The sequence below is a fragment of the Macrotis lagotis genome, chromosome 1 (assembly GCF_037893015.1).
Source record: "Macrotis lagotis isolate mMagLag1 chromosome 1, bilby.v1.9.chrom.fasta, whole genome shotgun sequence".
Classification (NCBI taxonomy): domain Eukaryota; kingdom Metazoa; phylum Chordata; class Mammalia; order Peramelemorphia; family Peramelidae; genus Macrotis; species Macrotis lagotis.
Genome location: NC_133658.1, coordinates 248,223,309 through 248,250,020, shown reverse-complemented (window position 1 = coordinate 248,250,020; position 26,712 = coordinate 248,223,309). Strand labels below are relative to the sequence as shown.

Genomic DNA, 26,712 nt, shown 5'->3' with positions numbered 1-26,712 from the left:
AAAGAGTGATATTGGGAGTAGAGAGGGGATATCTTGTAATGTAGGGGAAATATTCCAGTCAGAAAGTTACCACTTTTCTGTTCCAACTTACTTAGCCATGAGCCTTTATAGAATATCAAATTTTAGAACTGGAAAAATCCTTAAACCATAAAACATAGAATGTTAGAATGGAAAAGAATCAGAAAAATTGTCTGCTCCAAGGCCCTTATTAATTAGCTGTGGAAGCTGAGACTAAAGATGAAGAGGGTGGGGGTGGGGCAATGACTTGGTTCAAGAGCCCATAGTAAGTTAGGGTCAGAACCAGGACTTGATTCCCAAGTCCAGATTTTTGTTATTTTTCCATTTCAACTCACGGCCTCCTATGTCCAGAGGCTTTCTTTTGTTTCTCGGAGACCCAGAAGTGCTAACTAAGGTGGTGGTATTTGTCTTTTTGTCCTTCCAGCCACTCCTGAGACCCCACAGCCCTCTCCACCAGCCAATTCAGGGCCTGAGCCCTACAAATTACTGCCAGGAGCCATCGCCACAGTGGTCAAGCCTCCCTCAGCCATCCCTCAGCCCACCATCACCAAGCAGGAGGTCATCTAACATGGGGTTGGAGGGGTCAGGGGAGATTGGCCAGATACTGCCCCTTCCCAGCCTGGTTTTGTCTTTCCCTGGCCTCCAAAGGGACCAGCCCCCCTCAGAACTCCCAGCGCTCTTGGTGAAGTAGGACAACAATGAGACCTGCCCTAGGATCCCAAAGGCGCAATGCAGAAAGCTCAGACTAAAGGCTCCTGCTGTCAACTTGTGTGCCTTATTGCAATCCTTTTCCTCCTATTTTGGGGGACATTGAGAAAGTTTGGGAACAGTCACCTTTGGGTAAGACTAGTTGTTTCTCAACTCTTTCTCCCCATTCAGCCAGTTTCCTCATCTCCTGACTTCCCCAAAACAACCGCCACCTCTTCCTCTTGGGATTCTTCCAGAACCAGCAGTTAGGACAATCATCCTGTCTTCTCCTTTGGAGACTAAAAGCCCTAAGACTCAGAGCTCTTTGGGCAGAGGATGGGCCAGGCCAGGCCAGGACTCTCTCTCTCTCTGTCTACTCCCACTGCCATCTCAGTCCCAATCCCTTAAAACTTGCATTAAGAAGGAATCTTCCTCTCCAGGCTGGAGAAGACACAGAAACTGAAGTTGAGATAACTTTATAAAAAAGCATCTGCTGGACCAAGCTCTGTGCCAAGCACTCACTTTGTGGAACATAGATGGAGAATCAGCCCCAAGGAGCTAGTTGGGAAGACAAGAAACACGGGCACAAACTAGAGAACAATTCAAGGCAATAAAAAATGTAATAGGAGTCCAGGAGAAGGAAAAGATTCACTGTGGATTGTGGTGAGGGGGTGAGGAGTGGGAGTGGACCAGGAGGACTTCATAGAGAACAGGATTCATGTTTGGATAGACAAATAGGGAAGATATATTATTTGGGGAAAAAAGTTTGACCAAAAGTCCAGAGCTGGGAACCAGTCTTGTTTGTGATGAGACCAAGTGTATTCAAGATAGAAGATCAAGTACCCAGGAAGAAGCTACTGACTAGTCAGAACTATAGAAAAGTAAACCCAAAACTGGGGATGATAGGTAGAAGGTTCTGTCTTCTTTAGCAATGACCTTTCAAAGGATCTCAGTGTCAGAACCGGAAGGAACTTGGGGATCATCAAATCCACCCCTGTTTTAGAGAGGAGCAAAGACCCAGGGAGGCCAAGTGTCACATAGACAGTCAGTGGCAAAACCTCCATGCTTCAAAGACAAGAAATCCTTTCAGCCCTCAAGATTGTAAACAGAATAGTCACAGCTAAACTCTGAGATCTGCAGATTCTTCTGACCTCCCTGGTGCTGTTCCTTCCTCCCAAGGGTGACCCTTCAGAACTCTTTAAGTCATGTGTTCTGCTGCCCTACTAGGGATGGTCTCCAAGGTGCTTTCTATAGATTTCAAAAGGTTTTAGGAAATTCTGCCTGCTTAGAGCTCCAACAAATTAGTCCATTTGGTTCATAAATGCCAGCATCAAATCTTCATGTCTTTGGATTTTCTATCTTCCTGAGTCTCCTCTTAAAATACAAGGTATGAAAAGAGAGGAGGGAAGGTGACACACTTAATACCCAACATTTATACTTCCTCCTCCCCAAGCTTCCAGAGATCCACTAAAGTCACACTGGGGGGAGGGAAACATCATGGAAAGGTGGGTTATTTTCTTGGTCTTAACTCCCCCTGATGACTGCTCTCTAGGATCAAATGTGGATAAATATTCCTGGGCATGGTCTGATGTGTCTGAACATTTGAACCTGTTTGGGAGGAGAAATGAATAATATATAATATATATATATATATGTGTGTGTGTGTATATATATATATATATATATATATATATATATATATGTACAAAGGAAGGGATGATTCAATAATAACTGTCATCCAAGGATCATTCTAGGAGTGGGCAATAAGGTAGAATTCAAATTGCCACCATCTCCATCAAGCTCTGGTCACTGGGCTTTTTTGCAATTGTGGGTCAAGGACAAGGGGACGTTTCTGTGTCTGTCCTAGTCTCAAGATCCCCATGAGGAAAAGGTGGCAAACTCTTTGGCACTTCCCAAGATGGATTGTACACCAGAGTTTCTAGAACTACCTTCACCTCTTGGCATAGTTTCAGTGACCTCCTCAAAAACCCTGAAGGTACTTCAGAAGTCAAGGGAGGAAGATGTATGTGACTGAAAGTCGGCAACATTGTAATGGCAAAGACAATTGTATTCACTAAATTATTTTGTATTTTGCCTTGATTATCTCTCGTTGTGTAATTCCAAATAATTCAAAACCTCAGGGTCACTGCAATGTTTCAGTCATTAGGTCATTTTCCTCCCCTCCCTCAAAAACATTCTAGGGGAGATGAGAATTGAGACATGAGTAGTGCTAATGACTGACCAAAACTTCTTAACCCTTCCCACTGCCATCATTGCCATCCAGTAGGGAAAGAACATTTCTTAGCCCTAGTTTGTATTTTTAAAAAAGTTTTTTTTAATCTTCAAAATAAATACCAAGGATGTTTTCTAACTCTTCCCAAATGGATGGTTTTCCCTCCTTTCTTATAAACTTATAGAGCATCAAAACTGAACATCTTAGGGAATAGCATAACAGATTTAGAAGGGACCCTAGAACAAAGAATGTCAGAAAAGGAGTCCTCAGAACACAAAATGTCAGAGCTGAAGGGACCTTAGAATAAACTATTAGAGTTGGAATGTACTTTATGCATCTGAATTCAACCTTTTATTTTACAAATGAGGGAACTACTTACCCAAGGTCTTACAATAAATTAGAAGCAAAACTGAGACTTGAATCATATAATCCTATAGTCAGAAGATATTTCATGGATCATCTAGTTTAATCTCTCACTTAATTCAAGAACCCCTCCTTTAGCATCTCTATTAAGGGGCCACCCAAATTCTGCTCAAACACTTTTAACGATGGAAAGTTCACTACCTATTGTAATATTTTGCTTCGTCCTGGATCAACTATTATTGTGAGCTCTTTGTAAAATTGAATTGGAATCTACATCCACATAACTTCCACTCATTGATCCAAATTCTAGCCATCATGTAGAATAAGTTTTCTCTCCCCATTTATAACCCTTCAGTAATTTGAAGATAGTGGCCCTATTCCCATTAACCCTGCTCTTCTCCAAGCTAAACACCCTTAATGTGCCAGTGAAAGTAAATTTAAATTTTTTTCCTGGTGGGAAATCTGTATGTGTGTGTGTGTGTGTGAACATGTGTTTGTGTGCTTGTATATGTGTCTGAGTGGTGGGGAAAAGTTAAATGAAGGTGGGGTTTAAGGAGGATTTGGGGGTATGTAGATGGGGTAAATGTTTCAAGACTATTCAAAACTGAGGGAGTCAATAGAGGAGTCTTGCTTCAACTACTATCCAAAATGCATGGGGGGAAAAGGCAAGGGTAAGCAAATTTTATTATTTTTTTTTGCAAAAAGCACATTATGTTTCTGAGAAAAGCAAATGCAGGAAAATTTTCATCCTGGTGCCACCTAACAGTCACCCATGCCCAGCAGAACAGAGTAATAAAGAACCATGTATTTATTCAGAGGACAACTTAGCCAAGACAGACTGTGGAAATCTGTTGAAGGAAAAGTGTTTATTGCTATCCCTCTTAGGATTACCTTATTAGGAAGATAAAAAAAAAAAGCTCAGAAATAGGACTTGAGAAAGTAACTTGTCTGGGCCCCTGAAGATTAGAATTCTTCAGAAGACACATGGGCCTTGTCTCTGGAGAACCCAGCCTTTTCCCCAGGGTAGCAAGTAGCAGGATCTAGAATATTAAGAAAACTGGACCTCATTACCTCATTATATTAGATCAAGTTCCCAGGAAAAGGCTACTGACTCTAGAGAAATAAGTCCAAAGCTAGAGATGATAGTTAGAAGGGAAGTTCTCAAATTGAGTCCCTCTTCTTTAATAATCTTTAGAAACATTATTTAGAATCTTTCAAAGGTTCTCAGAATGTTACAGCTGAAGGACCATTAGCAAGTCCAACACCCTCTTTTTAGTGAGGAGCAAAGACTCAGGACAGTGATTTTTCCAAGGTCACATAGGTAGTTGGTGGCAAAACCTCTATGCTTCAAAGACAATAAATCCATCCAACAGTCAAGACTGTAAACAGAGGTTGCTAAACTCTGAAGTCTACAAATTCCTCTGGTGTCTTTGGTGCTGCTTCCTCCTCTCAGGGGTGACCCTTCAGGACTCTGTTGCTTTCTGCCTACTAGGGAATGAAGTTCAAATTGCTTTCTATAGGTAAGCAGTTTGAAAGATGCTTGAAAGTTCTCCCTTTCATGCATAGATCTCCAACAAGTTGGTCCATAAATGTCAATATTAAATTTTCATACCTTTGGATTTTTCTATCTTCCAGAGCCTCCTCTTAAGAATCCAAAGCATGGAAAGAGAAGGTATCAACCACAAACTCTTCCTCTTGGGGTCTTGGATAGAGCTATGCTAATCCTGTTCAGAAAAGAATGTTCCCCTCTGCCTACATTCCTTTTGCTCAAGGGAAGTTATTTCACTTGGTCTTTGATACTCCTCTTCCCTGAGTCAAGAATCCTAACAAAAAGAGAAACAGGTACAAAATGATACACTAAAAGTGATGGTATGTCCTAGAAGCCAGAGAATTGAATTTTGGTCCCTATTCTGTCTCTGCTGATCTGAGAACCTAGTGAAAATCCCCAAACTTTCTAAACTTTTGTTTCTTTGCCTTCCCATTAGGGCTAGGAGCTGTGCCTCACCCCACATTCTCTGGACAGCTCCTAGCCCTAGCCCTTTTTTGCCCTGTGACTCTCACCTGGGAAATGCCCCACCTTAGTCACTACCAGGAAATACTTCTAATAATGTATAACTAGGCCTAAAGTCAGTTCAGTGCATTGTAACATGGAGTTGACTACTTGGGGGAGGCTATTTAGAGCTGAAATAGGCTTAATAAATCTATGCAGAAGACTATAAAAACTAGGGAGCCATAAATTCCTCTGCCTTTACTCCATCAATTACTCTGTTCATCAACTCTACCTGGTTAATTCCAAGTCATTCTTCATTCAGTGATAGATCTTCCAGGTTGGTTGTCTTTCTCTTCATTCAAGGGATAGAGCTGGCCTCTTACCTAACCCCACAGAGGATCAGAAAGGGAGTTCAGAAGGCATATCACTCTACTCCCTCATTTAACAGATGAAGAAACAGAGGTCCAGGGAAGATGACTAACTTACCTAACTTATTACATAGGTGGTATCAGAGACAGGATCTGAATTCATATTCTCTTATTCTGGATTCAGTTCTCTTTCTTCTGGACCACTTTGCTCTAATCAGACCACTCCAGAATCTAAGCCCTATGATATCTTTTCCTTCCTTTTGGTGCTTAGGGCCTGAACTCTGGTTTCAGGGTTGGACCCCGCTTAGTGTCAAGAAAAGGAGCAGAGATGGGTATCAGAAGACACTGGATCATGCCCTGGACATGTCAGCTCTCTTCACTGGGCTTCATTTTCTGCTCTGCAAAATAGGGGTGATAATTACATTGCATCCTCCCTAGAACTGTTATTAGAAAGGCACTACTCTTGTAGTGAATTGGTGTTTATCACAAGTTGGCTCCAAGGGGATACAACGAGGTAAAATCATAGTGGAAATGGTAATGGGAGAAGGGTCTAGAATTCATAAGGGTTGAATCCTAGTGATTCTGCTTCTTTCTATCTGTTATCTGGGATTAATTTCTTCCCTACCCTGTAAAATATCTGTAAAATAAGGATCTTGAGCTATCTCATCTCCAAGATCTCTTCTAACTGTAGATTCTGTAAGTATTATTCTCATTTCATAAGTCAGGACACTGAAGTTAAATCATTTGTTGAGGGTCATAAAACTAAAATGTCAGATTCTTGCCTTCAAGGATCTAAAACAAGAGTATTCACATAGAAGGTTACTCAACAATACAAAGTAATATGTGACATGTTGACCTGTTCTCTGACTTGTATGACCTCAATACTTTGTTGAATCAAGATACAGTGTCCTGAATGTAGGACAGGGGAGACTGTTTGAGGAAGGACAAGGTCAAAAATGGAACAGGTCAAAATTCTCATGCCAATCAGCTCATCAATGGCTACTGTACTTCCTGCCTGAGGAATAAGGAGTCTTTGAATTAAAAAAAAGATAAAAGATAAAATGTGCTTATATATAGTGCTGTTATACTAAAAGGATTATGATGACAATTTCAAATTTTAAAACCATTATCTTCACAATGACACCACCACCCCCCTTTATAGAGGAGATAGGCTTCCTATGCAAGGCCATCATTCTTTCTACCATAGTGTTACTCCAATTAAATATTAAGTATTTGAGGTCAGAGCCTATGTCATGCTTTTCTTCTTTCCTCTAGGGCCTGACAGAGCTATAGTTCCATAATAAGATCTTAATCAATACAAGAGCTTGGAGTAAAAAGAGCCCTGCACTTGGAGTCAGAAGCCTAGGTTCAAATCCCAACTCTACCACTTAACCATTTGACATTGGGCCTATCATTCACTGAATTTAGTTTAGAAAGCCTTAATTTACTCATCTGTAAAATGAGGGTGGAAATACTTGTACTACCTATTTCAGAAGGTCAGTGTAAGGAAATATTTTGTAAAGTGTAAAAGAATTGTGAGCTGTTATTATTAGTGCTCCAGCAAATCTTTATTAAATGTCTGAATGAATAAGTAAATGAAGAAATATTACCTTTGTGTAGGCTCTGAGATTTCACCTGGCAGGTTCAATCTGAGGATATGGGAATGTGGTATTTTTAGATAAGTCCTTACCATAAAACTTAATCTATTTCATTTCTGAAAGGTCCCCACCCTGCCTCCAGCCTCGGCCTTGGGAAGCACTACTGAGCTTATCTATGAGGTAAAGAAAACTGTAAATGGGCTTTATGGCCCTTAGATAATGTCTAGCAGAGGTAATGATTGGGGCCATAAACCACAGGCCTGCTCGCCAGGGCACTGCCCTGCAGGAAGTCTGATGCTTCAGGGCTGAGATATAGGTGCTGCTGAGCAAGACAAGCAGTTACCAGGTGTCTAAAGGCACAACTTCATCAAGGCTAGTTGTAAGAGACCTCAGAAGATAGAGAATAAAGCCTGAGGAGGGAAATGAGTATTCCTTAATCTAGAGAAGACTTCAGGGAAACAACTCTGCTTTTCAAGATTAAAATTAATATGCTGTCTTTTTAGGGGATTTTATGCCAAAGAATGGTAGAATTATATAGCCTTTAGGATTAGAAGGAAATGTTAGAACTAGCAATTACTTTAGGGGCTGGTGGATACCAGGACAGGAAGGTGCTTTAGAACAAAAAAGGGTGACAGATCTGGAAAGGACCCTAGCAATTAAAAAGATACTAGAAATAAACTACCCATCTCATTTTGTACTCAGATTTCCCCTCCTCTCCACCACCCCCAAAGTCAGGTCTAAGTATCCCTGTCCCATAGCAGCTGATGAGAATGGTCATGCCAAATTCAATGGAAGAAGCTTCACAACCTTCCTCTTGGACCTGGGGAAACAGAAGATTCCCAGTCTCTTTTTTCCCTCCAGATCATCTATCTCATAGGGCCCAAAGGCAATCTGAGCACTGATGTTCCTCCCCTAGGTTCAGAAAAGCTCCTCTGACCTTCTCCCTCAAGCCCTCCCTGAGAAAGCATTATCTTTATTACCAGAAGGCTGTTTGCCCAGGTTAGCAACGTTTCCCTCACCCACCTTGGGCTGGGCCCTTTGAAGTCTCGCTCTCCCTCTTCTGTTCTTCAGAACAGATACTTCAGGGAAAAGAAACCAGTCCTTGAATCTACAGCCAAAGAGTCATGTATCATCTTGTCCTGTTCTCTAGTTGTACTATTTATGTATGACCTGTGTCTCCAACTAGGCTATGAACTCATAATCATAGGATTTCAAATTGAAAGGGACATCAGCAGTGACTTTGTGAACTAGTGATTAGTGCAATCTGAAACTGAAAAGGAATTCCTTGGACATATATCAAACAAATGACCATCCAATCTCTATCAAGGGAAAATGAACTTACTCCCCAAACATTTTACTTTGAGTAACTCTCATTACTTGAAAGGTTTTCCTAATATCAAGCTTAAATTGATCTCTTTTGGAACTTCTATCTACTACCTCTGGTTATATCCATTGCCTCTATAAGTATAATCCCTTATCTAGGTAAACACCCTAAAGATGCTTGAAGATAAATACTATGTCTTCTCTATACCCCTTTCCCTCTGCTACCAAGTTCAAGAGAAACATTTCCAGTTCCTTCCACCCATTATTAAATGTTATGGTCCTCAGAGCTCTAACCATTCTGGTTACCCTTCTATGGATGTTACCCAGTTTATCTCATCAAAGACAAGGACTTCACTTTTCTTCATGCCTAATCTCCAGTTCCAAGCATAAGTGGTCTGGTTTTCATGGACCTATTCACACTCCTCTATTATTCCCCCATAGTTTAAATATACACTTTGGTGACATCTGACCCTAGGAAGAGTATAGTCTGACCACAAAACAGACCAGCTGAACCCCATTCACATTCTATGTTATCACTAGACAATCAGTAAGTCAATAATCATTTATTAAGTGCCTACTATGTGCTCAGACACTATGCTGAGCATTGAAGATAAAAAGAAAAACAAAATTCAGTCCTTGTCCTCTAGGAACTCACAATTTATTGGAGGAGACAACATGCAAACAAGTATATACAAACAAGTTATACACAGGGTTAACTTGCAAATAATAGAGAGAAAGCACTAGAATTAAGAGAGATTGGAGAAGGCTTCCCGAAGAAGAAGAGTTTATTTTAGGTGGGACTTGAAGAAAGCCAGGAAAATCAGGAGGTGGAGATGAAGAGGGAGAACATTTCAGACATTGGAGACAGATTGAGAAAATGGCAGGGAGAAGAGAAATAGAGTGGCTTGTTGGTGGAACACTAAAGAATACATAGTAGGATTTAAGGTGGCTGGGGGTTAGGGCTAGCACCTGTGGCCAGATTATGGGGACCTGCAAATAAGATCCGACTTGGGTTCATGGAATATCTAAATGTTTTATAGGTTTGTGAGTCATGTGGTACTGCCAGAACTTGAACCCATCTTGACATATCCTAGGACTGGAGCTCTCTCCATTGTGTTTATATAGTGCTTCAATGGGCTAAGGCCTCAACTAGATCTTGATGGAATCTGTGAGCCCACTATGACCCAAAGGGGGGGGGGTGTCTCTGAGCAAAACTGAAACTTCATTAGGCCCCCAGTTACATCTACTCTCATGGGGAAGGGGACAATGTGTTCCACTTCTCTTTGTGAGTAAGGAGTGATAAAGAACAATCATGAGGAGCTTAGTAAACAACTAGTGCTATGGAGATACTGCCCAAAGATAGCAGGAATTTATGGCCTTGGGTGGCCCTGCTTACTTCTGAGCACCAGATAGGAGCTGGGTCATAAATTAGGATATGTGCACAAAAACTCCCGACAATCCCTTCTTCAGCTTAGCAGGGGGCAGAGCCCTGGCAATGGTGCTTGGATGAACACAAATGTCCTCTCAGTCTGCAAACCAAAGGACCCTGGGGCCCAGATCACAGAAGGTTAGGACACTCTGAGAACACAGAATGTTAGCCTCCAAAGGGATCTACAACAGAAAATCAACTGTCGGAGTCAATGGGAGAAAGAGAATAGAGAGTTCTGTTAGAAAGGGAAGGGACTTACACAGAGAGAAAGGACCTTGGAGTCTTTAAGCTCAACCCACTTATTCTTCAGAGAATGGGAGGGCTAGGGAGAAGAAATGACTTGCTCAAGGTCATAGAGCAAGTTAATGGTAGAGCTGGATTTCTTGACTCGTATTTAGATTTATCCTCTTTTCTTTCTGGAGGGCAGATCTATGATTTCATTGATAATGAAAACTTCAAGTGAGTAAACTCCCTTTACCACTGTATGTTGCTATCTGCTTTGCTATCTCTTGGAGGACCAAGAGAGTAAACCACTTGTCCAAGGTCACAGAGGCAGGATAAATCAGAAACTAGATTTAGATGACCATGATGGCCACTTGTTGATAGAAGTATACTTAAGACAACCCAGATCTTCTTGACTTAAGAGGGCAGTATTCAAGGGAAACAATTATCAGCCATCAGCCATTAACTAATACCACATGGCAAATCAGTTTATGTGATGAGCAGGACCCAGAGAAGCCATTGGATTGTCCATTTTGATGGACTGGGAAAGGTGCAGGGCATAAGGACAATTGGGAGTGGAGGAAGGGAATAAGCATTTATATGACACCTATGGTATACCAGGCACTATGATGCATGTTTTATACAAATAACTCATTAGATACTCAGACACCTTACAGTTGAAAAAATTGAAGAAAATAGAAGGTAAAGTGACTTGTCCAGGGTCATACATCTAGCAAGTTTCTGAGATTGGATCTGAATTTCAGGAACAGCGTTCTATTGGCTCAGACACCCAGTTGTGGGGGGGGGGAAGAATAAAATAACATTGGGTAGAGAATGATCACTGGAGAAGAAAGAGTGATACAAGAAGAGGTATGAATTGGCAAAGAAAAATTCTGAGAGTGGGGGTTGGATGGTCCTGTAGAAGGAAATGTAAATAAACCAGATAGGCTGGTTCATGGTAAAGAGCTCAGGACTGAAAGTAAGGAGACTTGGATTTGAATCTCAGTGCAAATCCTTGGTGATCTTGGACAAGTTCATTCTCCAGGTTGGACCAGATGGTCTCTAAAGTCCCTTTATTTGCCAACTTTGGCATTATAAGGTGAGATCTAAGGTCCTTTCCCGTTCTATGTTCTCAGATCCCCTTCTGCTCTGACATGTTGCATTTCAGGCTCTGAGGTCTCTTCTAGCTCTTCTATTATTTGTTCTAATATTCTATATTCTAAGTTCTCTTCTACCACTGGACACCAGATAGAAAGATCTTGAATCTTCACTGGACCACTGGAAAGTCTCCACCCCTTCCACTCCACCCCCAGGGGGGCTCTGTGCCGTAAATGCTTAGGCCTTCAGGACACCTGGGAACAGTGAGTACACCCTGTCCCTCCCAGGAGACCTGTTCGAGCTATGCTGACTCAGAAGGTTAGCAAATCAATCAGTGACTGGAAAAACACAATCCCCGCCCTCATCTCTGTTTGGAAACTCCTCTGTGGCAGTCTTCCCCCAAGTGGTGCTTCTTCAAACAAAGTGGCTTAGAACCTCTGCAAAAAGACATGTATATTAGGGCAATTTGTTAAATCAAAGCTTGTTTTTAAAAAGAAAGGGACACAGAGGGGAGGGTGAGCTAAGGTTTACTCCACGGCTCGTGCTCCAGGAACATAAACAACAGGAAAAACAGGGTTTAGTTAGAGCTGAGCCAGAGGTTTGATGTTCTGGGTTCCAAGGCCCACAAACAGCCTGGATTAGACTTGTCAGTCAAATAAATAAAAAGAATAAATGTGATAAAGAGAAAAAAAGTCTTGTCATTAGGGAACCTGGATTCCATTTCTATCCCCAATATCTAACTATATAATCCTGAGCAAATTATTTCTCTGTCTGTTTTTCTGATATCTGAATCCTCTATAGAAATGTGAATCCTTAATAAGACTTTGTGGTAATACAAAACACTGGAGAAGACTTGGGTTCTGCAGCTTCTCCTACCCATTGTTCTTAGTTCTTCCCTTTGGGCCAACATGAAATAATTGTGAGCCTCCTTTCACTGAACAACCCTTCAAACATTCCCCATTCTCTGCTGAATAAATCATAAATTTCTTAGTGTGACATTCCAGGTTCCAGTCTATCTTTCCAGTCTTCTCTCATACCAATGGTCCTTCATACAGTTTATGACATTTCATTCTCAACCTTTGCTCCATAACTTTTTGAAAAAAAGAATTTGGGTCATATCTATTCTGATATTCCCAATACTGGGGCCTTGAAAGAGTAGATAATTAATGTTTGTCGAAATGAATTAAGGTGAGGGCACTGTACAGAAAGAACGCTCTTTGGAGTCAGAGAACCCAAATTCTGCTTCTGCTTCTGCTTCAAATTGATGTGATCTTGGTAAAATAGCTTCTACTTTCTGAGCCTCAGCTTCCCAATCTATTAAAAAAAAAAAAAGAAAGAAAAGATTGGCCCATGTGATCTTTTAAACCTGTTCTAGCATTAAGCCTGATGAATGAATTGTGCTCAAGAATATTTTATTCTTCAGGGTCCCAGGGGACAAAGCACATGCCTATTGGCAACTTAACTGGAAAGTATAAGAAGCATGTTTGCATGGTTTTTATAACTAGGTTAGAGGGATCTTGGGTAAAGGATTCCTAGATTCTTGAATTCAATAGCTTTGTTACCTGGAAGTTGATCCTTAACAACATAAGTCTCAAATGACATAGAGAAAAAAAAAGAGGGTATCTGAGAAAATTCAGATGTGGGATGATGACAATGGAAAAAAAGCTAGAAGTCAAGTCAATATCTCTTGACTCCCAGACCAGTCTCCTTCCACTGCTGACTCCCAGTTGGGCTTAAGATACATTCATTAAGGAAGGGTCTCTTCAAACCTGAGGTCCCATTGACCTCACAAATGGCCAGTGCTTTATATAAGGATTAGATCAGGGATTGGCAATCCATGACTTGGCTGATGAATATGGCAGGAAGCCCATGTGTGAACACTGCTCACTTCTCTGTGTTTGGATGAGCCACCTACCATGAGAACAAGCTTTCATAGATTGATAAAATCTCTAATCTGGAAAGGTCATCTAGTCTAACCTCCCATTTAATGCAGCTATCTCTGACAAAGTGGCTTTCCAGCTTCTGCTTGAATATCTCTAGTAATAGAGCCCAAAAGGAAGCCCATTTTGTCTTTAAACAGCTTTAATTAGTAAGCTTACAGTGAACTGAGAGGAAGAAATTAATCACTTTGTACGAAAATTTATTTTCTGAAGCCCTTTCTAAACAATTCCCTAGAAATTACAAGATGCCCTTAACATTCAAAAAAAAGAATCAGCTTCAGCTCTGGTGCCCAATTCATCTGAAGCCCTTTCTGACACTTACAGTCACCCAGGCATCACTTCTAGGGAGGAACAGCTGTTAGAGTTGAAGATTGTGGATATTCCAGGTGTCAGGTCAACTTACCAGGATTTAACCATTGGCCTTCTCCCCTCTAAATGTTTCTTCCTATGTTTTGTCATTTATTTAGATATTTCTCAAGTGTAATGGATAGAAAATTAACTTTGGGTTTGAATTCCAGTTCTGCCACTTAACTGTTTCATTCTCTGTAAAACAAAGGAGTTGATGCAATAGAAATAATACTGAATTTGGATTTAGATGATGTGAGTTAGATTCATGTCTTGACAGTCTTTTTCTTGCTATATGATCTTGTCTGTCACTTAACCTTTATAGGCCTGTTTACTCATTTTTAAAATGAAAGTATTGGAATAGATGGTCTCTTATTACCCTTTCAACTCTAGGACCCTCTGACTAGATGACCTACAAGGTCTGTTCCTCACATCTCTGACATTTTAAGTTCTAAGGTTCCATTTAGCTAATAGACATTCTATGATTCTTTAATTATAAAATGAGACCAAATGGAAAATAAAGGAGCAGTCTATAGCATGGGAAAGAGAGAAAACCAAGCTAAGGGTCACTTCTATGGGAGTAAGACTCCTGGTGCCATCTTGAGGCTCCCTGGAGTCTCTGGTCTTATCCCTGTCTTAGGCTCCCCCTGCTGTCTCCAGGAGGAAACACACCTCAACACAGTCCAGTTCAGGCAATGGAGAGCCAGAACTTGGGAGGCCAGAAAGCAGAGGCAAAGGCGACTACCCTGGGAATGTGCTCTGTTGTACACCTATTACCCATGTCCTCACCATTTTAGTATACCAGTTATCCTGAGGACATCAGATTACTGAGCCCTCAAAGAAAGAAGATGCCACAGATGATGAGCATATTGAGAAGATGCTAATGGGTTTTGCACCATCTCTGACTTGGCTTCAGCCAAAGACTTCCCTGACACACTGCCTGCTACTGCAGGGTTTCCCTGTGGCTAGGTGGCATAGTGGATAAAGCACCGGCTCTGGAGTCAGGAGTACCTGGGTTCAAATCCAGTCTCAGACACTTAATAATTACCTAGCTGTGTGGCCTTGGGCAAGCCACTTAACCCCATTTGCCTTGCAAAAACCTAAAAAAAAGAAAAGAAAAAAGACCGGAGGTCCAGGATACCTGTCAATCAATCCTCACCCAAAAACCAAATAAAAGAGGATGGGAGATGGAAAATAAGGGAAAGGATTAGGAAAGGATCCTTTTATTTTAGGCAGTGGTTCTTAATGGGGTCTGTGGACTTGTTTTAAATGTTAGATGAATGATAGGTAGTTGATAGCTGTTTTGACAGTAATCCTACTGTCCTTTATACATTGACAACCAGTATTCTAAGGAATCTATAAGTTTCACAGACTGCCAGATGGGTGGATTACACACAAAAGTTACATGTCAGCTAGGAAAGAGCTTAGAACAGGAAAATCAGACTCAGGAGAATCTCTGGATTCCATCGATCCAATCCCCTCATTTTACAGAAGAGGAAACCCAGTTTCCTTAAAAATTCTTCTCTAGAGGGTGGCTAGGTGGCACAGTGGATAGAGCACCAGCCCTGGAGTCAGGAGGACCTGGGTTCAAATTAGACCTCAGACACATAATTACCTAGCTGTGTGGCCTTGGACAAGCCACTTAACCCCACTTGCCTTGCAAAAAAAAAAGCTAAAAAAAAAGATTCCCCTCTAGAACTGACGATCACTTTAGGGTCAAAGTTAAAGAGGAAGGGATCTGGACTGAGAGTCAGGAGATCCAGCTTCACAACTTCTCTGGTAGACTTATGATAAAGAAAGCAACTCACCCCAGAGACAGAGCCATTGGAATCTGAACACGGACTGAAGTACAATTTTTTTTTTCTCTCTCTCTATTCTTAAGGTTTCTCATCTTCTTGGGGGGAGGGGGCTTATGTTTATTCTTTTTTTTTTTTGCAAGGCAAATGGGGTTAAGTGGCTTGCCCAAGGCCACACAGCTAGGTAATTATTAAGTGTCTGAGACCGGATTTGAACCCAGGTACTCCTGACTCCAAGGCCAGTGCTTCATCCACTACACTACCTAGCCGCCCCCCCTTATGTTTATTCTTATAACACATTCAATTTACATCAACGTGTGGCATGGACAGCCTTCTGTGTGTGTGGGGGAATTGTAGAATTCAGAGCCTTGCAAAAAATGATGGGTACATATTACTATTGTATATAATTGGAAAACAAATAAAATGTCAAAATGTTAAAATGTCCAAAAAAAAAGATCCAGTTTCAGATCTGCCTCTGGAGCCTAACTCACTGCACAACTGACACTGGTCAGTCACGTCTCCGGTCTGCCTCAGTGTCCTTATCTGTAAAATGAGGACAATAACAGCCTGCTTGCCGTGAGGATCAAATTCACTGTAAACCTGCATGTGCTATGCCAGCAAAAACAAAAGCCATGCGCTCTGAGTAGGCCGTTTGCTTCCTCTCCGGACCCCGGTTTCCTCATCAATAAAACGAGGCTGCTGAGATAATCATCTCTAACCTCATTCGAACTGGGATATTCTGTTTTATGCTTGGAATAAAGTGCAGTTTGGGAGTTCCAGACCGTGAACTCATAAAAAAATACATTGATAATTGCCTTTCAAGCTAATATGTGTGATCTTGTGTTTTATTTTAGGAATTTAAAATTATTCTTAGAAGGGGACTGCCGGAGGAGACCCATAATACACTAAAAAGGTTACTAGGTTCACGGGAGGATGGATGGAGGAGGGCAGCTCTCCGCCTCCCTCTAGAGGAGGGGCTGGGGGAGGCGCCGGTGCCGGGAGCCCGGGGCCGGACCTCGCGACTTCCACCTCGCCACTGCGCCTGTGCAGGGATCCTGCGGCCAGTACTGCGTCACTTCCGTCGCGGAGGGGCGGGCGGAACCGTCGGTGGGTCGGACCTGTCCGCGGTGCTGGCGGAGGCTCCAGGCTGCCTGTGACCCGGCCCACCCTCCCTTCCGTTCTGGCCCGGGGGGCTGGTGAGTGTCTGCGCGCCCCGGGGCGGGAGGGGCGGGGCTGGCGAGGGTCCGCGCGCGTCCGGCCGGGGGGCGGGGCCGCGGCCGGGGGGGGGGGGGGCGGTGTGTGCGCGTGCGCGTGCGCGTGTCTAAGGCGGGGCCGGGAAAAGCGGGAGGGAGAGCGTCCGGCCGCCCCGACCGCCAGCCCCTCTCCCCCAGCTGCTGCCGGGCGGCCGTCCTCGGGTGTCCTGTAATTGGGGCAAACACAAGTCGCTCAAAACGGGACTCGCCCTTTCCTGCCCCTCCGCCCCCCAGAACCCCGGAAGGCCGGCCCTCCCCAACCTGCCCAGGCTCCCCCCTGGACACGCCCCTCCGCCTCTGCGCCCAATCAGCGGCCGAGGCCCCGTCTCCCTCTCTCCACTCCTCGTCCTGCTCCCCTCGCAGCCGGCCAATCGCACCCGTCCCCACCTTTCAGTCCCGCCCCCTCCCACCCTTCTCCGCGGCGCGGCTGCCTGTGTGACGTCCCCACGGCCTCGGGCCGACCCGTTTCCCCCTTGCGGTGCGCTTTCTGCTGGCCCCGGGATCCAGAATGCCGACGTCTCTGTTTGGCGTTTAAAGCGCCTGCCTCCCCGGCTGGCTCACTCCAGCCCCTCTCCGCCCACCAGCTCCCCCAAACTGGACCGACGGCTATTGGGCAAGCCCCGCCCCGCGGCGTCGGGTCCGCCCCGCTTCCGGCTCTTAGAAGCCCCTCCTCCGGGCAAGCCGCCTTTGATCCCCCCCGCAGCCCAGCTTTTGAACCTTTTCACGTACAGTTTGGTAAAGGGGAACGTTTTTAAAGGAATAAAATGCAGATGATTTCGAAGGAAATCAGTTACGTTGAGATTCAGGTATCAAATGAAAAAACCCCAAGCCAAGTTCAGGCTGGGGGGTTGAAGGCCAAGTTCACCGGCTGGGAGGGGTTAAAGCCACTGATCTGGAAGTTACTGTTTTTTCCCTCCAATGACCTGGTCCGCGTTGTCCCTTCACTAGAAGGTGGACCCCTGGAGGGCAGGGCCAAGCCACCGGGAAACGGGGTGCAGGTGCGGAGCCAGACTAAAGGATGGGCAAGGGGGAGAGGACGGGGACAAGACCTGGACAGAGGGGCCTGAGAGGGAAGACCGGGAAGGAGACAATGAGGCTCGGGGGGGGGGGGGTGAACCTGGGGAAGGGTGAATCAGAGGAAAAGAAGACCCGTGGAAGGGGAGGTTAAGGAGGAAAGTGTACACAGGGGAAGGGAATAACTTATGAAAGGAGCCATCCCAGGGAGAGGGCATCCCCGGTAAAAGCTGCTTGCCCTCTCTGTAGACTGCAGACTTAGTAGAAAGCCCAAGCCCTCACCCTGTCACCCAGGCACCACCGTCATCTGAAGTAGAGTGCACAAGAGATGAACCGAAGGGTTGCTGGACAGCGTTTATTCCAACTCTTATTTTACAGGGCAGAAATGAAGTCCCAGAGAGAGAAGGGGACTCATCCAATGTCATTTTACCACGAGTTGCCCCAACTTTGTTTTCGACTGAATAGGGCCTGTGGGTAGAGGCCGAGTATTTACTTGTTTCAGTTAATCAAGAAGCATTCTCAGGTGCTTGCTAAGTGAGCTTTGTAGTAGGTTCTGCCATACAAAGGCTGAAGACAGCATTCGCCTTCAAGGAGCTCACATTCTACTAGGGGTATCAGCCTCTATAGAGAAGCAAATACAAGACATAAATTTACAAAATTTTGGGGAAGAGGTCACTAACAACTGGGGGAATTAAAGGGTTTTCCACTTGAGAGAGAATTTTGTACTTTCCCCTCCCTGGCAATTTGGCTTCTCTTTCAAAACTACTTTCTTGTACATTATGACAGATAGGTTTTATGGGGAATACAACTTGCTATTAAATGGGCTTAGAATGGATTTTTAAAATTCTTTTGGACAGCTTCCTGATATTCTAATGTCCGAAGAAAGTGACTGTCTAAGAACAAGCCCATCTGCGGCATCTCTGCCTGAAAATGAGCTACATCTTCCCAAACGGCCGGGCTATGTGTGCTCCCTGACTGAAGAGCTCATCACCAAAGCCCGAGAGGAACTTCAGGAGAAACCAGAATGGCGGCTCCGGGATGTTCAGGCCCTTCGAGACATGGTCTGTAAAGACTATCCCAATCTAAGTACGTCATTGGATGATGCTTTTCTCCTGCGCTTCCTCCGAGCCCGAAAGTTTGACTATGACCGAGCCTTGCAGCTTCTGGTCAACTATCACAGTTGTCGGAGGAGCTGGCCTGAAGTATTTGATAACCTGAAGCCCTCTGCCCTGAAGGAGGTTCTGGGATCAGGTTTTCTCACTGTGTTACCTCACTTGGACCCAAGGGGCTGCCAGGTAGTTTGCCTTCGTCCAGGTATGTCTCTTGAATGTTGATTATCTCTGTGAACTTGTGTTGCATTTGAACTTTCATGGAATTTCAAGCAAGAAAAGACCTGTGATTGGGGCAGCTAGGTAGCACACTAGATAGAGCACCAGTCCTGGAGTCAGGAGAACCTGAGTTCAAACCCAGTCTCAGACACTTTAATAATTACCTAGCTGTGTGACTTTGGGCAAGTCACTTAACCCCATTGCCTTGCAAAAACAAAAAAAAAGACCTGAGAGAACCTCTAACCAACTTCTGCATTTTACAGAAAAGGAAACTGAGGCCCAGAGGAAGAAAGTGACTTGTTTAAAGTTCCATAAAAAGGAGTAAACCTGGAATTTAAACCTAGGTCATCTGACTTTAGATGACCCAGTGCCCCCTCTCTTTAATAGTTGACAATAGTTCTTTGTGTCCTTTCTAATAACCCTTTGAACAAAGGAAAAGGAGCTGTCTAGTTTTAGCTCAATGATTATTTGATCATGTGGGGAGAGCCCTCTACTAGAGCCTTGGTAGATCCTATAGAGCTGAGAGACCATGAAGTGGGCCTCTCAGTGGACAGTGTGACCATTGTCTGAGCTAAGCACTCGTTACTAGAAGGTTGGCCACCAGTCAAGGAACTGTTGGCCACTAAAAATCATGGAAATGTCTGTTTAGTGGGTATACACTCTGTGTCAGTGGAGAGGATGTGGTGAGGGGTTGAGGTGGGGGCATGGTAGCTATCTGCAAGTATTTAAAGAACTACCACATAGGAGATGGAGTCTGTGGCAGCAGAGGGAGCTTGCTTCCTTGTGAGCCCATGAACCAATTTGAGAATGAGGAGAGCAGCACAAAACTTCCATGCAACCCTAGGCTTCCCTTTGATAGTGAGTCTGGCACTGCCTGACAGGGACTAGATAAGTGAGTGGGAAGGTGGACAGGTAGCATGATGGCAAGAACCACAGACTGGGAATCAGGCAGCTCTTACACTAATAACCAGTTCTGGGACCTAAATCCCTTCAGAACCTGAGCTCTAGGCTGGTCACCTGTGAAGTGGGAAAATAAAACCAGCATGGCCTGCCTCAGAGTGGGGAGAAAAGCATTGCTCCAGAACTAGGAGAGCATCTTCTAGGAGAGAAGACACACTAACCATCTCTGCCAAGTGCCATGGCTTCAGGCATCCAGTCCAGAGAGGGCAATGAAGTAAGTAGCTTAGAAGGGAAGATCCCACTTTGGTCAGGAGTTTTAAAGTCATGTTCAGATTTGGGATTTTCTAGGCAAAGATACTGGAGGGGTTTGTCATTTCCTTCTCCAGCTCATTTTTCTGAAGAGGAAACCAAGGCAAACACAATGTGTCCAAGGCAGGACTTAAACCAGAGAAGACTTAGGACTCCAGACAGCTGACCCTAGGCTCTTTGTGCTCTGGCACCACCTAGCGGCCCCAAGTAGTCCCCCTAAGGTCAGCCAGTGCTGGGCCCTACAGGAAGCCTTGATAGCTTGTTAAGAGGACCTGAGTTTCTATGATGGTAGCAGATCTGGTTTAACTCCTTGCTGACAGGAACTGTTTTTTTTTTTTTTTTTTGCTTTTTCTTTGTATCTGGCACAATACCTGGTTTAACTCCTTGCTGACAGGAACTGTTTTTTTTTTTGCTTTTTCTTTGTATCTGGCACAATACCTGGCAAAAAAAGTAATCAATTAGTAAACGCTTATTGATTGATGATTGATTAGTTAACATGGTTCACCAGTATTTACTCTCATTAACTTGAAATTGGCCTGATAGGATCAATTTATAATATTACTCACTGTAAAGTCCCCTTGTCCTTTACAATCACACACATATGTACCTTGCCATGGGGATATTAACCATTAGACTAAAAACAGTTAGAATTGAAAGTAAAATGCTTCCTAAATCGATAAAATTGCAGTGTGTTGTCAGCATCTCAGTGTAAAGTCAATACAACAGATTCAGACTCAGGAGACCTCATCTGGATTCCCAGTTCAGTCAGTGAAGTCACATACCTTGAACAAAACTCTCTGGGCTTTGGGGCAGTTAGGTGACACAGTGGATAGAGCACTGGCCCTGGAGTCAGGAGTACCTGAGTTCAAATCTGGCCGCAGACACTTAAAAATTACCTACCTGTGTGGCCTTGGGCAAGCCACTTAACTCCATTTGCCTTGCAAAAAACTAAAAAACCACAAATTCTCTGGGTTTCAATTTCCCCATTTGTAAAATGAGAGGAATAGACTCTTTGAATTGTTAGCTCATAATCAAAGAAAGAATTATGAAACTAACATTTTGTAATCTGTGAACTGTAAAGGAGTGATTGTGGAAATCTGAACTATTGTCACAGCTGTCGTTGTCATTAATACCAGATCTGGGAACAGCGAGTAAATCTCGTAGACTCTTTAAGTTTTAAATTTCTCTGCTGCAAAATATAGGTAATAGTATGTGTTATTAATAATAATCAGAATTAGCATTTGCTTAGTCCTTAAAGGTTTTGAAAAACACTTTATAAATGCTATCCCATTTAGGTCATTTTACAGATGAGGTAGCTGAGACTGAAAAATCTCACCCGGGTAATAAATATTTGAAAGCTTTGAACTAAGGTAGGAGGTTCTTAACCTTTTTTGTCTATTTGTTTCATGGACCTCCTTGGCAGTCTGGTAAAGCCTCTGGCTCCCTTCTCAGAATATAGTTATCTCTTCCACATTGCAAGAGTTAGGGGTGCAGCACCCCTATGATCTAGAAAATCTGCATAAAATATTTTGGCCCTTTCTTCATACCAAAAAAGAAGTCTGAATTATTATGGCATTAAAAAATAAAATATGTTGATATTCTATAAAACTCTACATATATATTTTATCCATTTCTTAGCTTCTAAACTTTCTATTTGGATAGCTAAGTGGGGAGTCAGGAGGACCCCCATTGCCTTAAAAAAATTTTTTTCTATGTTGTCTACAGGCATAAAACTCCCTCCAAATTCCCATTTAATTTTTTTATGCTGCCTTGTGATATATCATAGTCACAATGGGAAAAGTCACAATTTGGAAGAGATAACTGGTATTTTTAAGGAAAATAAAATAAGGAAAATATTACAAAGAAAACCAATTATATTGAAATGCAGTTGTAAAGGTATTTAAAAAGCAAAGATTCACAGTTCTAAGGTTAAGAATACCCAAATTCAGGTCTCCCTGACTCTAGATCCAGCACCCCATCCTCTTTATCACTAAGCTGCTGGTATAGCCCACACTGGACACCTCTGCTGAAGAGAATGGAGAGCTGGCAGCAGGGCATGTGTGCTTCCACACATGCAAGTCACTGATATCCTTGGGGGTCAAGGAAGCTCTCTAGGCTTCAGTGCCTCTCATTTATGCAGTTTGGTACAGACCCAGGCTATTCCCTCCTTCTTCACAGACCTATTGAATAAAATGTTTTGTAAATTGTAGATGCTTTAGAATTATGAGCTGTGCATTGTTATTGTTCATTTCTCCCCTCTGTATCTTGTAACCTTAGATAGATGGATTCCAAGTAACTACCCAATCACTGAGAACATTCGTGCCATATACTTAACGTTAGAAAAGTTGATTCAGTCCGAGGAGACCCAAGTGAATGGAATTGTTATCCTTGCAGACTACAAAGGAGTTGGCTTAGCCAAGGCTTCCCACTTTGGTCCTTTTATAGCCAAAAAAGTGATTGGAATTCTTCAGGTAAGGTCCCTACTTGGGTTGGGGAACAATTTATATATTAGTTAGTTGACACTTTATCCTTTATTCTTGGAGTTGCTGAGTTGGGAAATGATTTGACTTTTCTTTTAGAATTCAGCTTGTCCATTATTTCCCCCAAAGCCATAAATGAATTGAAAGTTTCACTTTAGGAGCGGCTAGGTGGCATAGTGGATAAAGCACTGGCCCTGGAGTCCGTAGTACCTGGGTTCAAATCTGGTCTCAGACACTTAATAATTACCTAGCTGTGTGGCCTTGGGCAAGCCATTTAACCCCGTTTGCCTTGCAAAAAAACCTAAGAAAAAAAGAGAAAAAAAAAGAAAGTTTCACTTTATTCTGTGGACCTGCTAATGTCTGTGTTGGTTTCTCTAAACTCCTATAGTTTGGACAAGATCAGCTCTGAAAATCTGAGATACAGAAAGCAAAGCAGTCCAGTTCCTCAGAAATTGACTTTTCCCCCCCCCAAGATGTAGAAACTCATTTTTGCAGTCATTCATATGAAATATATAGGCATGGAACTTTTCTTCCTGTTTTTTTGATGAAATTTTTCAAAGCCAAACCTCCTGTAGAAAAATTTGAGTATTTTTGTGCCTCAACTTGTTGAAGCAAATTGTATGATTTTTTTTATATATTTATTTTTTCCAATTATATGTATAAAATAATTTTTAACTTTGTTTTTTAACATTTTTGAATTTCAAATTCTTTTCCTCCCTTTTTCCCCTCCTTGAAATGATAAGCAATTTGACATAGTTGTACATTTGCAGTCATGCAAAACATATTTCCATACTAGCCATGTTGAAAATACAAACCCCCCAAAAAAGTTTAAAATAGTATTCTTTGATGTGCATCAGTCTCCATCAATTATTTCTCTGGAGGCAAGAAGCATTTTTCATATGATAATGTTTTCAAAGTACTTTTTAACATCTGGGACATGAGGCCTGGTACTCTTTTCATGTCCTTTGGTTCTGGGGAAGGGACCCTGCATTCTGCATGACTGTGCTAGCAAAACCCAGGTTCTGACAGGACCCCTCAACTGGAAAAGCTTGGTGAACAATGCCTGCAACAGAGTTGATGCCAGTCATCTGAGGATTGTCCAGCTAAGGACTTTTGACAGTATTGCCATTAGAAGATTGCCCCCCCCCCCACCAAAGACATTGTTGGAGCCAGAATTACTCAGAATACCATTGACTGAGGCGTAGACATTTTGTAAAGTCTGGCTCTTTTGAAATACTATAGGAGATCAGTGAGTGTCAGGGAAAACTCCCACTGAATGGGGGCCCACCTCTCAGCCTAAGCAGGAAACTGGGTCCATCTCTAGAGAAATCTCCTTATTCTTCTCCATTCTCACAACCACTGCTCTTACCTATTTAAGCTCTTCCTTGGCTTCCTCCTCTTCCTGCCTCTCTGTGGTCCATTCTATGCACCACCTCACATTGGTCTCCCTAATACACTGTGATGCAGCTCACCCCATCCCAGAGTTTCCAGTGGTTCCATTGTCCAGCTAAAGACCAAACCCCATGTTAGATCAGCATTCAAGGCTTTCCACAGTATAACCCAGCCTTTTCTTTCTCCCATGAGTCTTCATCATCCCCTCCCCCCCATACTCCAGCCAAATGGGCTTCTCATCAGGTGCCCACAAGGCCCCTTCTAGTGTTTGGCCCACCCCAGAATGCTAACCCCTCCTGTCTCTCTATCTCCAGCTCCACTAAAGACTTGACCCATTCTCATAATTCACAGCCAAAACTAATTTCTCCACCCTCATTAATAGCATTGTGCAGAGGATGTATTCTGCTTGGAGTAATTGTTCAATGTTAGTGCTTTCCTTCCTTGAAGCCACGGACTGGGTCTGGCTCCTGTTTATACTTTAAAAGATTGTTCACATAGGAGGTGATCAGTGTTTATTGAATTAATAAATCAAGAATATGTGAGAACTGAGGATGTGATACTTGACAGTGTCCTGGTGGTGCATATCTATGTATGTGTGTGCATATGTGTGGTATGTTTGTATGTGCCTGGTATGTGTGTTGTATGTGATGTTTATGTGTTTCTGATGTGTGTGGTGTACGCATATGTTATGCATGTAGTATGTATATGGTATGCTTTTGTGTCTGGTATGCCTGTGTGTGTGTGTGTGTGTGTGTGTGTGTGTGTGTGTGTTTAGAGCATATACTAAGTCTCCTTTCTTGATTCTTTGAATCTTCTGCTTAAATTATTTATTTTTTTTTTTGCAAAAGACTGCTTTAATGGGCAAAGAGAAACCTTTGCTTTTTGTTACCAGAGTATTTTTTAAGAGTTCTTTTCCCATAGGTCCTATAAGTACCTTGGATACCTTCTTTCTTCATTTGATCCCATTCCTTACCCTACTTCACATGTTGATCATCAAATTCGATTATGAAAATGCTTCCTAACTTACAAAAACACTAAAATACATGTGATCTATTATCGAATTCCATTAGTAAATGTTACTCATAAAGTGATGGGAGATGTCTCTGAAGTAGGGGCATACAAACTATGTTTTCTGTGGAGATTTCTGGAGGTTCTAAAATACCTTTTCTTTTCTTATCATAGGATGGGTTTCCCATTAGAATAAAAGCTGTCAATATTGTAAATGAACCTCGAATATTCAAAGGCATTTTTGCTATCATAAAACCATTTCTAAAGGAGAAAATAGCAAACAGAGTAAGTGACTTGCTTCTTTCTGTCTGTGGCAGTTTGAAATGTTAGTCGCCTTCTCCTCTTTGAAGCAGTTCAGGATTGTGGTATGGAGCACTATGGATAATATCAGATTTTTCAATCTGTTAGTTTTGCTTAATTTTTTTCCCTTTCTTTTTTCTTTTCTTTAGGGAATGACTGGGAGGGGGAGGGAGAGGGACTGTACTGGAAAATGTAGATGATTAAAAAATATTAATACAAATTTATTTTTAAAATAAAGTTTTAATATAAGTTTTATTGTAATATATATTTATATTTATTATATATTTTATATTTGTAAGTATATATTCTATTGCAATGTTTCACTATGTTTTTAAAAAGTTATAAAATAAAGTTTGGCCTTTTTTGGAGTGGTAGATGTTTTCCTTATAGTGTCTTTTTTTTACTACTGTTTTATTTTTGATAAGATGAGTGGTTAAGCTTTTGTTTTTGTGCTAGGGCAAACTAATTTGGGAGATGCAAATTGATAACTTCCTCTTTAAAATGAAAGATTTGGGCTCCACACCCTCCAAAGATCCCTTTAGCTGACTTTCTATGATTCTGAGGTTTCTTACAACTTTAATGTTCTAGGATCTATTGTCCTTTCTAACTCTGAAATTAGTTGTCATCTAAATCCTACAACTGAATCAACCTCTGGGGATGAAAGAGGAAATTTGTCAGTGTTAACATTATAGAGACAGTGGTTGACCCACCTTCTGCTCCCTTCTGGCCTTGTGACTTTGCACTTCTGCCTTAGGTTTAGTTGCTTCATCTCTAAAATGAAGGGGTTGTATTCGATGACCTCTAACCCCTTCCAACTGAAGTTCTCTGATACTGTCATTTTCCTCCTCTCTCAATCTCAGTTTCCCCTTCTGTAAAATGAGAAAACTGGCTAAGGTGACCTATGAGATCTTACTCAGCTCTGATGTTCTTAGTTTTAAGACCCCTTCTATCCTTTGATGAGTCTTGGTTTCAGGATTTCTAGGAATTTACCTTGAAAGCTGCCACTATTTCTGGCCTTATTTACTTTTTAATATTTTGACTTGTGTCTGAAAACTTGGGTCAGAGGGAACTATAGTTGTTACAAAGGTGAGTCAAAAGAATTTTGATGATTTCTTATTAAATAGAATTTTTAGTCATAAATATGCTTTTTGAATAATTTCCAAAAGTTACTTAGCCAGTTATGACTGTTACAGTTGTCTGAACTTTGTTTCAGAAGCTGGAAATATAGAACTGAAATCTCCTCCTCTAGTTTTCCCTTTCCATTCTTGTTTTATTCTCTGGGAAGAAGTTTTTGCACTATGTGTTTTCAAAATAACTG

The 26,712-nt window shown here is 42.3% G+C and overlaps 2 protein-coding genes across 6 annotated transcripts in view; both read left to right on the top strand.

Moving 5' to 3' along the window:
• The window catches only part of HNF4A (hepatocyte nuclear factor 4 alpha), a 47,191-nt gene extending 31,031 nt beyond the window's left edge, over positions 1-16,160 (top strand). For both annotated transcript variants that reach the window (XM_074210132.1, XM_074210131.1), the window contains exon 10: positions 443-16,160. In XM_074210132.1, coding sequence (XP_074066233.1) covers positions 443-585 — 143 coding nt within the window. In that variant the 3' untranslated portion in view covers positions 586-16,160. The remainder of the gene's footprint in view (positions 1-442) is intronic.
• Positions 16,161-16,491: 331 nt separating this feature from the next.
• Positions 16,492-26,712, top strand: part of TTPAL (alpha tocopherol transfer protein like) — a 14,519-nt gene continuing 4,298 nt past the window's right edge. The window contains exons 1-4 of one of the 4 annotated variants that reach the window (XM_074210134.1): positions 16,492-16,606; positions 18,535-18,991; positions 22,492-22,685; positions 25,269-25,379. In XM_074210134.1, the coding sequence (XP_074066235.1) occupies positions 18,550-18,991; positions 22,492-22,685; positions 25,269-25,379 (747 nt within the window). In that variant the 5' untranslated portion in view covers positions 16,492-16,606; positions 18,535-18,549. The other 3 variants (XM_074210133.1, XM_074210135.1, XM_074210136.1) reach the window with 3 other exon arrangements.